At 65.5% G+C, this 13211-nt stretch overlaps 1 protein-coding gene across 1 annotated transcript; it reads left to right on the top strand.

Moving 5' to 3' along the window:
- The first annotated feature begins 6727 nt into the window (after positions 1-6727).
- On the top strand, positions 6728-9323 carry MAFA (MAF bZIP transcription factor A). Its single transcript, XM_060035351.2, has one exon. It carries the CDS (start codon positions 7047-7049, stop codon positions 8073-8075), a length of 1029 nt encoding a protein of 342 aa, XP_059891334.1. The 5' UTR covers positions 6728-7046; the 3' UTR covers positions 8076-9323.
- The last annotated feature ends 3888 nt before the right edge of the window (positions 9324-13211 follow it).

Genomic DNA, 13211 nt, shown 5'->3' with positions numbered 1-13211 from the left:
CCCAGGCTTGGAGGGGTGCATGGCCACTCAGGGTATTCACCCCTCACCCCCAGGGAAGTGAGCTGTGCTCCGCTGGCGAGCGTGTGCCAGCAGCCCCCTTCTGGGGCGGCCGCCCCGGGATCCACATCACAAACCACCCCGTGTGCTGGGGGCCCCTTGCTCCCCAGCCTGCAGCCTCACGCTTCTGCCAGGAGTCGGGTCAGCTGCACGGCCACTTGTCCTCCACCTGCTCCTTCTGGGCCCAGGTTGAAAGGGCCGCGCTGGCTGAAGGGTAAGAGGGCCACCCGTGTGGGTGCAGCTCGGGCCTCCGCCCACACTCCATCCTCGATGGCCAGTGCCTCGAAGGCCCCTCGGCCCAGCCCCGGCACGGGAGGGACGGACACTCCGCCCCGGGAGGCCAGGGTGAGCACCCGGGGGTCCTGCTCTCCACCAGCCCTCGTCTGTGTGATGGCGCGCCCCTGCAGCAGCTCAGAGGTGACAAGAACCAAGGCCAGTTCGTGGCAAGGGTCCTGCCCAGCGTCAGCGTGCGGTGGCGCTGTTCAGTCTAGCAGAGCAGGGGTCCTGTCGTCTCGTGCTGATCACTGGGGCCTGACGTTTGCCAGTTCGGCAGGATGGTGGATTCTGGAGTCAGACCCAGCTGTGAAGAAAGGGCCCCCAGGGGTTTCCGTGGTGGCGCAGCGGTTGAGAATCCGCCTGCCCGTGCAGGGCACACGGGCTCGAGCCCTGGTCCAGGAAGATCCCACATGCCGCGGAGCAACTAAGCCCGTGTGCCACAACTACTGAAGCCCGCGTGCCACAACTCCTGAAGCCTGCACGCCTAGAGCCTGTGCTCCGCAACGAGAGAAGCCACCGCGATGAGAAGCCTGCAAACCGCAATGAAGAGTAGCCCCTGCTCGCCGCAACTAGAGAAAGCCCGCGCACGGCAACGAAGACCCAATGCGGCCAAGAAAAATAATTAACTAACTAATTAATTAATTAATTATACAAAAGGGCCCCCAGCCCGTCAGGGAACTGAGTGGACCAGCTGTGGGCCAGCTAGCTTCCCCAGCCTGGCCCTGCGGGCAGATATTGGCAGAGCCCGTATCCTCATCCAGCCACCCCTCGGGTCTCTCGGTGGTGGCCTCGGCCCAGGGCCTTGGAGGAGACGTGGATTGGTGCGGCGGGGGCCAAGGATCCTGGGCTAAGTGATGACAAAGGGGAGACTGCAAGAGCCGGAGATGCAACCTGCCCCGCTGCCCGGCTCCTCCTCCCGGCTAGGACGGGCGATCCTCCCCAGGCTCCCTCTTGAAGCCCACAGTCAGCGCCACCACAGCGGGCAAACTTTCGATGATGGGAGGGCGGGGGATAAATCCTCCCTCCTTCGCCTGGGCAGATAGGAGACCACCGGAAACACAGCTGTTGGTCCCTCCTGATCTGAGAGGCCGGCTCAGACCCTCACCTGCTCACTACCTCCCTGTACTTCCCTCCACGGTAAAAGAGGGTACACGCCCCTGAGACTGCAAGGTGGGCACCAGCTGGACAGGAGGTGAGCAGGTGTGTCCATGGCGGGGGCTCCCGACAGACCCGTGGGCAGCTGGATGCCCACCGCCTGCCTGGGACTGCCACTGCTCTCCGGAGGCTACTCTCCCCAGCCGCTCTCTCCTCCACGTGCATACCTGTGCCCTGGCCCCACTGCCCACGGTACAGCCCACCGCCCGGAAGCAGCCGCTCTGACAGCTGCAGGCCACCGTGGAAGGCTCAGGAAGGGCTGGGCACCCCGGGAAGAGGAGTTGCCCCACCAGCGGCTGCTCTGGGCCCGTGTCCTGGGGACCCTCCAGCCCCTGTGACCCCCTGAGGACCTTGTCAGCCTCAGGCTCAGCCTGGTCGGTCTCTGTTCCCAGGCAGGAGGAGGGGGCAGTGGTCACTCTGGGCTCCTCGTGCTAAGGGGCAGGCCACTGGGCGCCCCGAGGTTGAAGGCGTGGGTTGCCGCCCCACTGCCCTGCAGCAGCCCCGCCTGCGTGAGGGCTGTGGAGCCCAGGCAGGGCCTCCTGGAGCCTTTCTTGCCTTGTCAGGAGCCCACTGCCCTCTTCAGGCCTGTGCACCCCCCGCCCGCTACCCTGTGAACTGCCCTTTGCTCTAGTGAGGCAGGTCGTGCAGCCTCTCAGATGATGGCCCCAAGGACAGGGAGCCGTGGCGGGCAGACCCTCTAGGTGAGGCCTGAGGTCAGGTGACCCGCAGGTGGCATGGGCCTGGGCCACCACACGAGGGTCCTCAGAATCTGGGCCCCTAGCCCCAGGGGAGGCGAGGCATCCGAGGTGGGGGGTGCACTGGGGAGGCCTGGGGGCCGCGAACGTGGCTCCCACGTGGAGTCCGGAGGAGGTGCTGCCTGGGCACGGCACGGCCTCTCCTGGGGGCTGGGAGGAGTTGGAAGGGGGCGTGGGTGGCGCTCCGGCGGCCTGAGCCCTTCCCCAGGGAGGCACCGCCCACCCCGCAGAGTATGCGACCCTGCTCCTCTCTGAGCACTGGTGAGGCCCTGGGTGGGGAGAGCACCCGCAGCGCTCTGAGCTCAGGAAGAAATCCCTGGAGGGAGGGAGTGGGGCTGAGCAGAGGCCTTCAGCTGCGCCCTGCCCCAGGTCGAGCGGCACCTCTGGCCCCAGCCTGGAGAGCCTGGGCCAGCTGTTCGGGGACGGGAGTCCTGGGGCTTCACCTTGTGAATTCCGTGAGGCAGCTCGGTAGCAGGCCGTGCGGACCCTGCAGCACCGCACTTTGTGATGGAGCGTTTAACCCTTGCAACAGGGCTTGCCCAGAGCCCAGGGTGCTGAGCTGGGACTTTGACGCAGCACTGCCCATGGGCGGCCCTGTGGTCCCCAGAGGTGGCCCACAGGCGCCTGACCACCCCCAACATCAGGCCAAGCCCCCTGGACCCTCCCCTTTCTCACCTGCTGTGGTGGCCCCTCCGCATCGGGTGGGCGGGGCTCCTCCAGAGGCTCTTGTCGCTGGCCTGGCCACCTTGGGGCAGTCATGGGGTGCAGGGAGCCAGGGCGGCCTCCAGCCCCCTGAGCCCGGGGCCTTGGTCCCTCAGACTCCGAGAAATGGTCCTGACAACCTGAGGGAACTTGGGGGTCTCTTTCCCCAGAGGAACCTCCAGACTAGACAGAGAGAGAGACACACACACACACACACACGCACGCACACACGCACGCACGCACGCACGCACGCACGCACCCCCGACCTTGAGACCCTGGCCCGCGGGCTTCCTGACGACGGCGCTGAGACAATAAAGATGCCGTTTGATGCTGGACTTGTGGTGATTTCCTGCACGGCAGTGGGAAACAGATAATTTGCTTATTATTTTATGGTTTACTCCCTGCTCTCATCCCCACACTGGTAGACTGTATTTGCCAGAGATGCTGTACCAGTGTAGTGTTTTTCCTCTACGTGACCTGTAGGAGACTGTGTCTGTGCCCCCATGGGATGTGGGCTGAGCACTGCCGCACCTCACAAAAATGCCAGGCATGTCCGCCAGGCTCTCGGACACTCCCGCTGGGAACCAGCCACCATGCTGCGAGGAAGCCCAACCAGCCAGCTGCCGTGTGGAGGCGCCAGTCCAGCTACAGCCCCCGTCATCTGCCAGCTGTCAGCTGTCCAGTCGCTCTAGCCTTCAAGTCCTCCCAGCTGTCGGGGTCAGAGAGAAACGTCCACTGCAGAGCCCATGAGCACAGTATTGGCTGCATCACGCTTCCCACACACCAGGGCCACCTCCCTGGTGAAAGGCAGTGGACACTGCCCGCGGGCAGGCAGCCTGGCGCACAGAATGTGCTCAGTAAAGGCTCGTGGGGCACATTTAATGACGAGCCCCACGGGGCTCCCTGTGGAGTTCCATGGGTTCAGGTGCTGATTGTTTGGTGGGTGTGAGAGGCCCCCAGAAGACGTGGTGGTGGTGGATGGGAAGAAAGTGATCCTTTTCTGGGCAACATGGCATTGGCGTGATCTCTCCCAGCCTCCACCGTCCAGGGAGCTGAGAAGACAGCCACGGCCAGGGCACACAGCACACCTGTATGCTGTTTCTGTGGCCTTCTACCAGCCATTCCTGGCAGACAGGATGGACCCTGGTCCCTCGCGGCCTCTGCTCCCCAGACTCTGCTGTGAGCGCCTCCTTGAACTTGCCCCACCCCAGGCCAGCAAGTGGCAAAGAGGAGTTTGAAGAGAAAGGAGCCAGCCTGGAGCCCACCACCTGAGTCAGGAAGGGGCGGCCCCTTCCCTGGGCTGGGAGAGCCTGTCTTGCCCACCGTGCAGGGCGCTGGGTGGTCGGCGAGCCCTCCAAGGCCTGCATACGGGGACTCTCGGCCCCTTTCCCACCTGCCTGGCTGTGACTAACGAGAGACGAAAGCTCAGCTGAGACCGTGCAGAGTCAGGGAGCAGACTGAGGGCTCCCCAGGCTTGGGGACCGCCAGGAGCTGAGGCCAGGCCTGCTGGCCCAGACCTTCTAGGAAGCCAGTCCGACCCCGAGGCAAAGTCCAGGACCAGGGAGCTTACCGGGTGCTTAAGCCCGTCAGGGACATGGGTACCCTACTTGGTCCCAGGCTGCCCCGAAGGCCCCCGTGCCTCTCCCCAGTTCTGAATGCCGTCTCTGCAGCAGGCCTTGCACTGGGTCCCCTCCCCCAGTGGAGGAAGTGAATGAACGACCTGTGTGTGTGACTGAGTGAGGGGCTGGCTGCCTCTGGGCTGGGGCGGGGCCCAGCATCCTCGAGCATCACGTTTTGGGGCTGGATGTGGCGGGAACTGTCCCTGACTTGGTGTGGCTGAGCAGAGGACTCGAGGGGGTTCAGGGTGGGCTTGGGATGGGCCTTACTGCATGTCTCAGGACAAGACAAGACGACTGGGCGGGACTGGGGGTGCCACAGAGCCCAGGCACGGCTGTAGGTCAGTGCCCCTCGGCCTGAGGCCAGGAGCTGTGAGGAGGGCCCCCACGTGCACAAGCCTGGCTCCACCCCAGCACCCTTCTGAGCTTGGGACCAAACCCGTGGCTGGTCCAGCGGCCTGGCTGGAGCCACAGTGTGAGGGGCAGAGGCCAGGTGTCCAGACACAGCAGCCCAATGCAGACGCGCTCTCCCCCTGGGACAGGCAGACGTACCGCCAGCTCGCCATCACCCCTCTGCGCTGTGGCCTCCCTCTGAACGCCGAGGGCTTAAAAGGGAGCCCCAAACCTGGCAACGCATCTGGCCTAGAGCCCAGACCCCCCGCCTGGGGCCTGTGTTCTGCCACTTGCTGGGCCATCCCTGTGGGACGGGTCCTTGTTCTCCGCATGGCCCTGCCTCACAGCCCAGCCCCACCCAGAGGGACGTGGGGGAAAGGAGGAAGGGGCAAGAGGTGCCCACTGTGCAGATGGGGCCGGGTCACCCCCATGACATCTTAAGAGGTGCGGTTTCACTCCCCATTGTATGACACTTTTCTTATTATAAAATATTAGATACTCATGCCAGGAACAAGGTAAAAACCCTGGGGGATAAACGCGCCCAGCACGTGGCTAGGCTGTCCCTGGTGACGTCTTGCCCACAGTCCCTCCAGACCTTTGCTTCTATGCGCATACATGGTTGCATTTAAGACTGAGTTTTTAAATTATAAAAGTCACATAATAGCATAGAGGATTGGGGGCCTCTCTGGGTCACGCCCTCCCATCTCAGCTGACCCTGGAGGGCCGTGGCAGGGACCGCCCCTTGCTCTGGGCGCACCCACTGCTCCACAGTTCTTTACCTAGTCACCACGCCCTGGGCAATAGGCGCACCTCCGCTCCCTGAGCCCAGCCCTCCCGGTTTCTCCTAGCACTGGAGGCTCCCCACCTCCGCCGCCCCAATCCCCGCCCCCGCCCAGCTCTGCGCCACAACCCTGCCAAGAGGCCAGACCCGCGCAGGTGGGCAGCTGGAGCCCGGACGCCTAATGCGGTGCGAGCCTAGCGGCCCTCTGAGCCCCAGGCCTCACCCGTCCCGCGGCTCAGGCCCCGGTATTAGGGTCCCTGGCGCCCCCACTTCGCCGGCCTGCGCGCGACTCCCTCCCCATCTGCGCCGCACACCCTTGGAGTCGGGCGTCCCGCGGTGGATCCCGCCGCACGAAGGTGCCAGCAACTTTGTTGACTAAATTCCTGAACCCGCCTGAACCGCGGAGCTAAAAATAACCGGCGCTCCCGCGCAGCGCCCGGCCAGGCCGCGCAGTGTCACCTGTGTCGGGAGACCGGAATGTCCCGGCGCCACCACGCTAGCGGGGCTGGACGCGGGCTCCCGGCCGGCCGGAAAGAAACCTGGGAAGAGGCTGCTGGGTCACGGCCAGCTGGACTGCAGGGGAAGGAGGCACCGAGGAGCACCCCCTGCTCCCCGAGCCTCTGTGGCCGCCCCGTCGCGGACGCGAGGCCTCGGAGGCCTCGGGCCCGGTCCCGCGCCCCCCGCGCGCCCCGCGCCCTCTGCCCGTGCAGTCCCCCGAGGCGGCCACCAGAGGGCCCTGCCCCTCCTCTCCCTGGCGGCGGGTCACCACCCCTTCCCACAGCTGTTCCCCGCAGGAGATTGACAGCTGGGCTCCGGGTTGCCATGGGGATAGGCAAATGAGAGCGACGGGTCTGGGGCTCCGATTGGCCCGGAGGCGCGTACCCCTCCCATAAAGGCGGGCCCAGGCGCCCGGCACTATAAGGGGGAAGCGCACAGCTCGGCGCTCGGCGGTGGAGGCGGGGCCGGGCTGTACGCGGGCGGAGCGAGGGGAACCCGAGCAGCCGGAGGCGGTGGCCGCACCGCCACCCGCCGGGCCAGCGCCCGGCCGCCGGCTCGGGAACAGGGGACCGCGGCCGGCCTGCACCCGCCGGGGAGCGACCCAGGGCTGCCCGGCGGCGTCCCCGGTGGCCACCCCTGAGTTGGCTGCGTGAAACTTTTCGCCGCGAGCTTCAGCTAGGAGCCCGCGCCCTCGCCGCCGCCCCCGCAGGGACCCGCCGCCAGTGGGGAGCGAAGGGGGGGGAGAGGCCCGTGGCTCCCCCCCCGGCCTCCTGTTGGGGCTCAGCCGGGCGAGGCGGCGGGCCCCCCCGGGCGATGGCCGCGGAGCTGGCGATGGGCGCTGAGCTGCCCAGCAGCCCGCTGGCCATCGAGTACGTCAATGACTTCGACCTGATGAAGTTCGAGGTGAAGAAGGAGCCGCCCGAGGCCGAGCGCTTCTGCCACCGTCTGCCGCCCGGCTCGCTATCCTCGACGCCGCTCAGCACGCCCTGCTCCTCCGTGCCCTCCTCGCCCAGCTTCTGCGCGCCCAGCCCGGGCACCGGCGGCGGCGCGGGGGGCGGCGGCGGCGCGGCGCAGGCCGGGGCTGCCCCGGGGCCGGCAAGCGGGGGCCCCGGCGCCGTCGGGGGCGCCTCGGGGAAGCCGGCGCTGGAGGATCTGTACTGGATGAGCGGCTACCAGCACCACCTGAACCCCGAGGCGCTCAACTTGACGCCTGAGGACGCGGTGGAGGCGCTCATCGGCAGCGGCCACCACACCGGGCACCACGGTGCGCACCACCACCCAGAGGCCGCCGCGGCCTACGAGGCTTTCCGGGGCCAGGGCTATGCGGGCGGCGGCGGCGCGGACGACATGGGCGCCGGCCACCACCACGGCACGCACCACGCCGCCCACCACCATCACCACCACCACCACCACGGCGGCGCGGGCCATGGCGGCGGCGGCACGGGCCACCACGTGCGTCTGGAGGAGCGCTTCTCCGACGACCAGCTGGTGTCCATGTCCGTGCGCGAGCTAAACAGGCAGCTCCGCGGCTTCAGTAAGGAGGAGGTCATCCGGCTGAAGCAGAAGCGGCGCACGCTCAAGAACCGCGGCTACGCTCAGTCATGCCGCTTCAAGCGGGTGCAGCAGCGGCACATTCTGGAGAGCGAGAAGTGCCAGCTCCAGAGCCAGGTGGAGCAGCTGAAGCTGGAGGTGGGGCGCCTGGCCAAGGAGCGGGACCTGTACAAGGAGAAATACGAGAAGCTGGCCGGCCGGGGCGGCCCCGGGGGCGCGGGCGGAGCCGGCTTCCCGCGGGAGTCCTCGCCGGGAGTCGGGGCCAAGGGCGCTTCCGACTTCTTCCTGTGAGCACCGGACCCCGAGCCCGCGCCGCCGCCGAGATGAGGCTCGCGCGGGCGGCCCGGGGCCTCGGCTCGGACTCCGCGGCGCAGGGCGAGGACGCATGGCCGGGCCGAGGCGCCCGCCGCGCGCGCGCGCGCGCCCGCGTTAACGCCGCCGCCTTCCGGCCGGGCCGGCCCCGCGAGACCCGCTGCGACGTCTGCAGGCTCCAGACTGGAAGCCCCTTGCCGCGGCGCGGCCTCCTCGCTCCCGGCCCGCGCACCTTACCGGCTGACCGTCCTGACGCTGCCACGACTCCTCTGCTCGGAGCGCGGCGATTCCCGGGAGAGTTGGGCCGGGTCGAAGTCCTTCCTGGCGTCCGCTTGTACATACGTGAGATGCGGTTCTGCGCCCGACCTCACCCGGACCGCCGCGAGGGCCTCCGCCGCCGCCCCGCGCTCCTTCGTTTACTTCCTTTTGGCCTCCCTACCCCGCCCTTTTCTACTCCTTTTTAAAGCGGTCTTATTTTCGAAGTATTTATATTTGTTTTGTTCGGTGATTAGAAAAGAAACCCTTAGAGGAAGCTCCCTGCTTCCCGGCCGGGGTTGCCCTCGGACGTCGCGTGTCCCAGCATGTGTCGCTCGCTCGGAGGGGCCTGGCCCCTGCCTGCCCTCCTGCCTGCCTGCCCCCCACCCTGCCACTGGCGTCCCCTAGAGATTGAAGCCGAGGAGCATTATCCATGCTGTGTTCAGTCCTGCTGCCCTACTGTACTCCACGGGGGGAGGGGGGTGGGAGCTGGCCCAGACTCCCGAGCTGCTATTTCTCTATGCACCAGATCGTATTTATGACTCCCGCGAAAATATATCTTATTTTAACCCTCAAGAGAAGTGAAAGAAAAAAAGTAATGCACAGTATTTCTAGCAGAAAAACAATTTTTTTAAAGAGGAGGTTTCGCCTGAATCTCCTGGCATGGGGGCGGGTGGAGAAAGTGTTTTTATTTTAATTTAAAATGTGTTTCGTTTTTTGTGGATTCTTCTTTTAAGAGCTGATCACTTTTTGGAGTAGCCGGAAGAGGGGGTGGGGAGGCCGGTGCTCCGGCCCCTGCAGGCCCCCGGCCCCGGACCGCAGCCCATCCTGCACTCCTCCAGCACCTGCTTCTGCTGGGCGCAGGAGACTCCAATTCGTTGCAAGTTTCGTTGTGTTGTTGTATTTGTTGGGTTCTTTTTCCTTTTGCTACGAAACTGAAGAAAGAGAAAAACACACACAAAATAAATCGGTTTAGATCCAAAAATCACTGGAGCCTGGCTGGTTTTTACGTGGCTTTCGTTTTTGCCATATTTCTTCCTGAATAGAAAGAAAAGGAGGTCCCTGAACTGGGCCCTGCCTTAGCTCTGGGTGACCCGCCTGGGCCGACAGGGAGAGACTGACCAGAGTTGTTAAAAAAGGCTGCTGTCAGGGCCCGACCCGCAGGCACCTGCCCTGCCGCCCCTGGGCTGCCCCACTGGGAGGAGGGCCGCACAGGGCGGCCCCGGCCCCACTAAGGCAGGACGCGGCCCGGTGCGTGAGGCCGTCCTTGGGGGTGACCCCACACACAGCGCCGATGCGTCCTGGTGGCAAGTGCCGTCCTCAGCTCTTCTGAGCCTGCGGTCTCCCACCTGAAGGGCCGAGGCCTGGACTGCAAGGGCACCAGGGAGGGCGGCACCTCTGGGAACTTCACGCTGAGACCTGGGGCCGCCGTAAGATACTTGACTGTTACCTCTGTTCACGACGGGAGGGGGTGGAGTGAACTCCGGTGAAGTCTGCGGTTTGCACATTTGGAGAAGAGCTTGCCACGGAACTTGCCAAGCTCCCCGCTTTTCTGTCTGGGGACAGCAAGGCTCCTCCTCGGGGCCGGGACAGCTGCAGGTCCCGCGAGGATGTCGCCTGAGTTTGTTTTAGTGCCTCTGTCTGCAAGACAGAGAAAAGCCGGGGGCTGCCCCCTCCCTCTTTGCCTTAGAATGAAACTTAGAACTGAGAGGTTGGGTCTCCGTGAGGGTTTGAGCGAAATCCCCAAACCCAGGGGCTGAGTCCTCCAAGCCCCAGGGAGGGGAGCAAGCTGCCCTCTCCGCGGGCAAAAACGCTGGTGCAGAGAGAAGAAGTGTGGGCGTGGGGGAGCGAGTTAAGGGGAGCAGTTGGGGAGACTGCAGCGTGGCGAGGGGGTGGGGAGCACGCAGCGGGTCCCAGCCAACCTCAGGACGCCCCGCGGCTCAGACTCTTGCCGACGCGAGGGGCCCGGAGTCCGGGTGCGCGCGAGGGCCGGTCCTCTGGCTGGTTTAGATGAGGGCGCCTTAGTTTCCACTGTTACCGCCTGAGGGGCCGTTGGAGAGCCATCCTCCGGGCAGAGAAAGCGGATGAAGGGCTGAGGGCCGGGCAGCCTGACGGTCGGTCTTCTTCTGCGGGGAGGAGTTGGTGGGCAGGGAGCCGCGCTCATCCCTCTCCCTCCAGCACCCCAGGCCTCTCAGAGCCCAGTACTCGGGGCCTGGACCGGGCAGTGGGGCTGGGGTGGGGAGGGGAGGCTCGGGAAGTACCCCCGCCCCCACGCCCCAGTGCTTGGGTTCCTCTGCAGGGCGGGCCTGAGCGAGGGGCTGAGCTCTGGGTTTGGTTTCCCTTTCCTCTTCTATTTTCTTTTGCTTTTTCCTCCCTGCTTCCCTCTTTCTTTTTCCTTCCTTTCTTCCCCCACCTCTTCTTTCCTCTGGTTTTCCCTCTAGGATAAGATGGAGAAGACAAATGAACACGGAGGACAGGGAAGTTATTGGGGGAGGCAGGAGGAGCGCTTATTTTTGTGTTTAGAGACAGATCTTTTCCGAAAAGCTTTCAGGGGATTCACGAACTCCTGCAGGAAAGCAGCCAGCCTGTGGAAAGCATCTCTGAGCCCCTGGAGCACCTCTGAGTCCTCCAGGAGTGCAGAGCTTAGGCCCCCTACCTGCTCCCTCCTCCTAGCCGGGCGCTGTCGGGCAGGTGCTGGGGGCGGAGCTTCTGCCCACGAGGGAGGTGCTGCTGCAGCCAGGGGCGGGGCGGGGCCCAGGGGTGGGGGCGGGAGAGGGAGGTGCGTGGTGGAGCGACTCCACCTCACTGGGCCTGGGGCCGCGAGAGCAGGGGGACCTCGGGCGTGTGACAGCCAGTGCTCAGGTGTGTCTCTCTCTGCCTGTATGAGTGTGATGGGACTTGTGTCCCTGTAGGTGTGGGGAGGGCACTGGCAGCACCGAGATCCCTGGAGCCACCTGGACGGGTCTGAGAGGGAGCTGGCGGGGCAGCGAGGGCCCCCGCCTGGGGTAGGGGTGACTGCAGTGTCCAGGCTGCAGGACAAGCCTCCACTCAATGCCAAGGTCCCTGGGCTGCTGTGCCAGCCTGGATGTTCAGGGGGCCATGGTGGTGCCCTTGCCTTGGTCACTCCTGGCAGGGCCCATCCCAGAGCTTCGCACGCTGTCAGCTCACACCTCCATCCTCTGCCCTCCGGGAGGGGGCTCCCCAGAACCAGCATACAGGCAGAATCTGCAGCAGCGGCCTTGGGGCCCCAAGCACCCTGGCCACCCCCTGCCCCTGCCCCTGCCTCTGGGGGGATCCCTTCTTCATTCCTTCGTTACTTCATTCAGTTGGAGTCCCAACTCTGTGCCAGGCCCAGTGGGGACCACAGCAGGGACCAAAAGGACAGCCCTCACCTGGCATTCCAAGGGAGAGACAATCACCCACACACACAGCAGCGGCTGAGTGCCTGGAGGAAAGGAGGGGGTGGCGGTTCGGGGTAGGGGCGGTCTAGGACATTAGAGCAGATTTGGGGCAGCCTGGAAGGCAGCATGAGGACGTCGTGTTCCCAGAGGGCCCAGGAGTCGCCCTCCGGAGGCCTGGGGGCTGAGTGAGCGGACTGTGACCCGTGGCCCTGGAGAGGACAGGGCAGCATACACACACACTGGACACGTGCACACTCTTTACACTCGACATACACAGATCCACGTGTAGATAACAGTGCAGCTGTGGCTCCCACACACGCACTCTGCACTCCACACACTCCCCTGCATGGCTGCCCCACTGCGGATGGTGGGTGGCAGGATGGAGTCCCTCTCCCCCTCCCTCACCTCTCCCCCGCCCTGGCCCACCACAGCTGTGCTCGCTGCCGACTGCTGGGATCCCCAGGGCCACCCCTGCACCGACAGCCCCAGCTCCCAGCCCAGGGAGGCTGCCTGAGCTGAGGCCCCAGCACCCCACACCCCATCCAGGCCCTGCTCCGCCCCTGCATTACAGGCCCTCACCCCACACACAGAGCACCCAGCTAGGCCTCATTTTCCCCTCGTGCAAGGATCCCTACACCCCGAACACATGCGAACACGGCACAGCTGCTGCCCTCGTCCTCCAGCTGGTTAAGGATTCCGGGAAAAACCCTGAGCTGGGATTCGAGGGGACCGAGGCGGGCCCTGGGCCCCTTCCCCAGCTGCTGGCCCTAGGGGATGCCCAGGGCTGCTCGGTACTGGGGCCCCCACTTCTGCTCACAGTCGGCAGCGCCCCCTCCCCCGCCTCTCTCCATTTCCACACCAGCCCAGCCCTCTGCAGCGATGGCTGTCCGCTGGCCCCGCCCCGGCCTCCTATTTATAGCTGCTCCTGGGTGGGGCCGGCCAAGGCCAAGGTGTCCTCTTCCCTGGCCTCCCGCCTCCCCAGGATGGGCGCACACGCAGATAAACACGGCCACACGCGTGGCTGAGACACGTGCAAATGCACAGACCCACGTACACGCGCACACACAGGACTGGACGTGCCCGGGAGCACACGGATCCCGGAACCCATGACGGCACACGCGGGACCTGCACAGACACACGCGAGACCGCGGGGGTTTCCTGTCCCAGGCCCAGGCCCTTCACCCCACGTCCTGGCCCTGTGACCTCATGAGCTCTGACACTGGCCACCCCAGGGCAGTGCCACCCTCCGCTACTGCCCGGCTCCGGGCCCCACGGCTGCCCCACCTGCCCCTTTGTCCTCTCCCTCTGGCCAGCCTGGGTCCTCCATGCCACTAGTGCGGCTCCAGATGCCCTCCCGGATGGAGGCCTCCTCCCGCTGCCTGGACCAAGAGCAGAGCCCTCTTCAGGCTCACCTCGCGCCCCCGCCATGTGGTAAAGGCCAGGCCCTGCCCCAGCGGGA

Source organism: Delphinus delphis, chromosome 17 (genome assembly GCF_949987515.2).
Source record: "Delphinus delphis chromosome 17, mDelDel1.2, whole genome shotgun sequence".
Taxonomy (NCBI): domain Eukaryota; kingdom Metazoa; phylum Chordata; class Mammalia; order Artiodactyla; family Delphinidae; genus Delphinus; species Delphinus delphis.
This window is presented reverse-complemented; position numbering and strand designations above follow the sequence as displayed.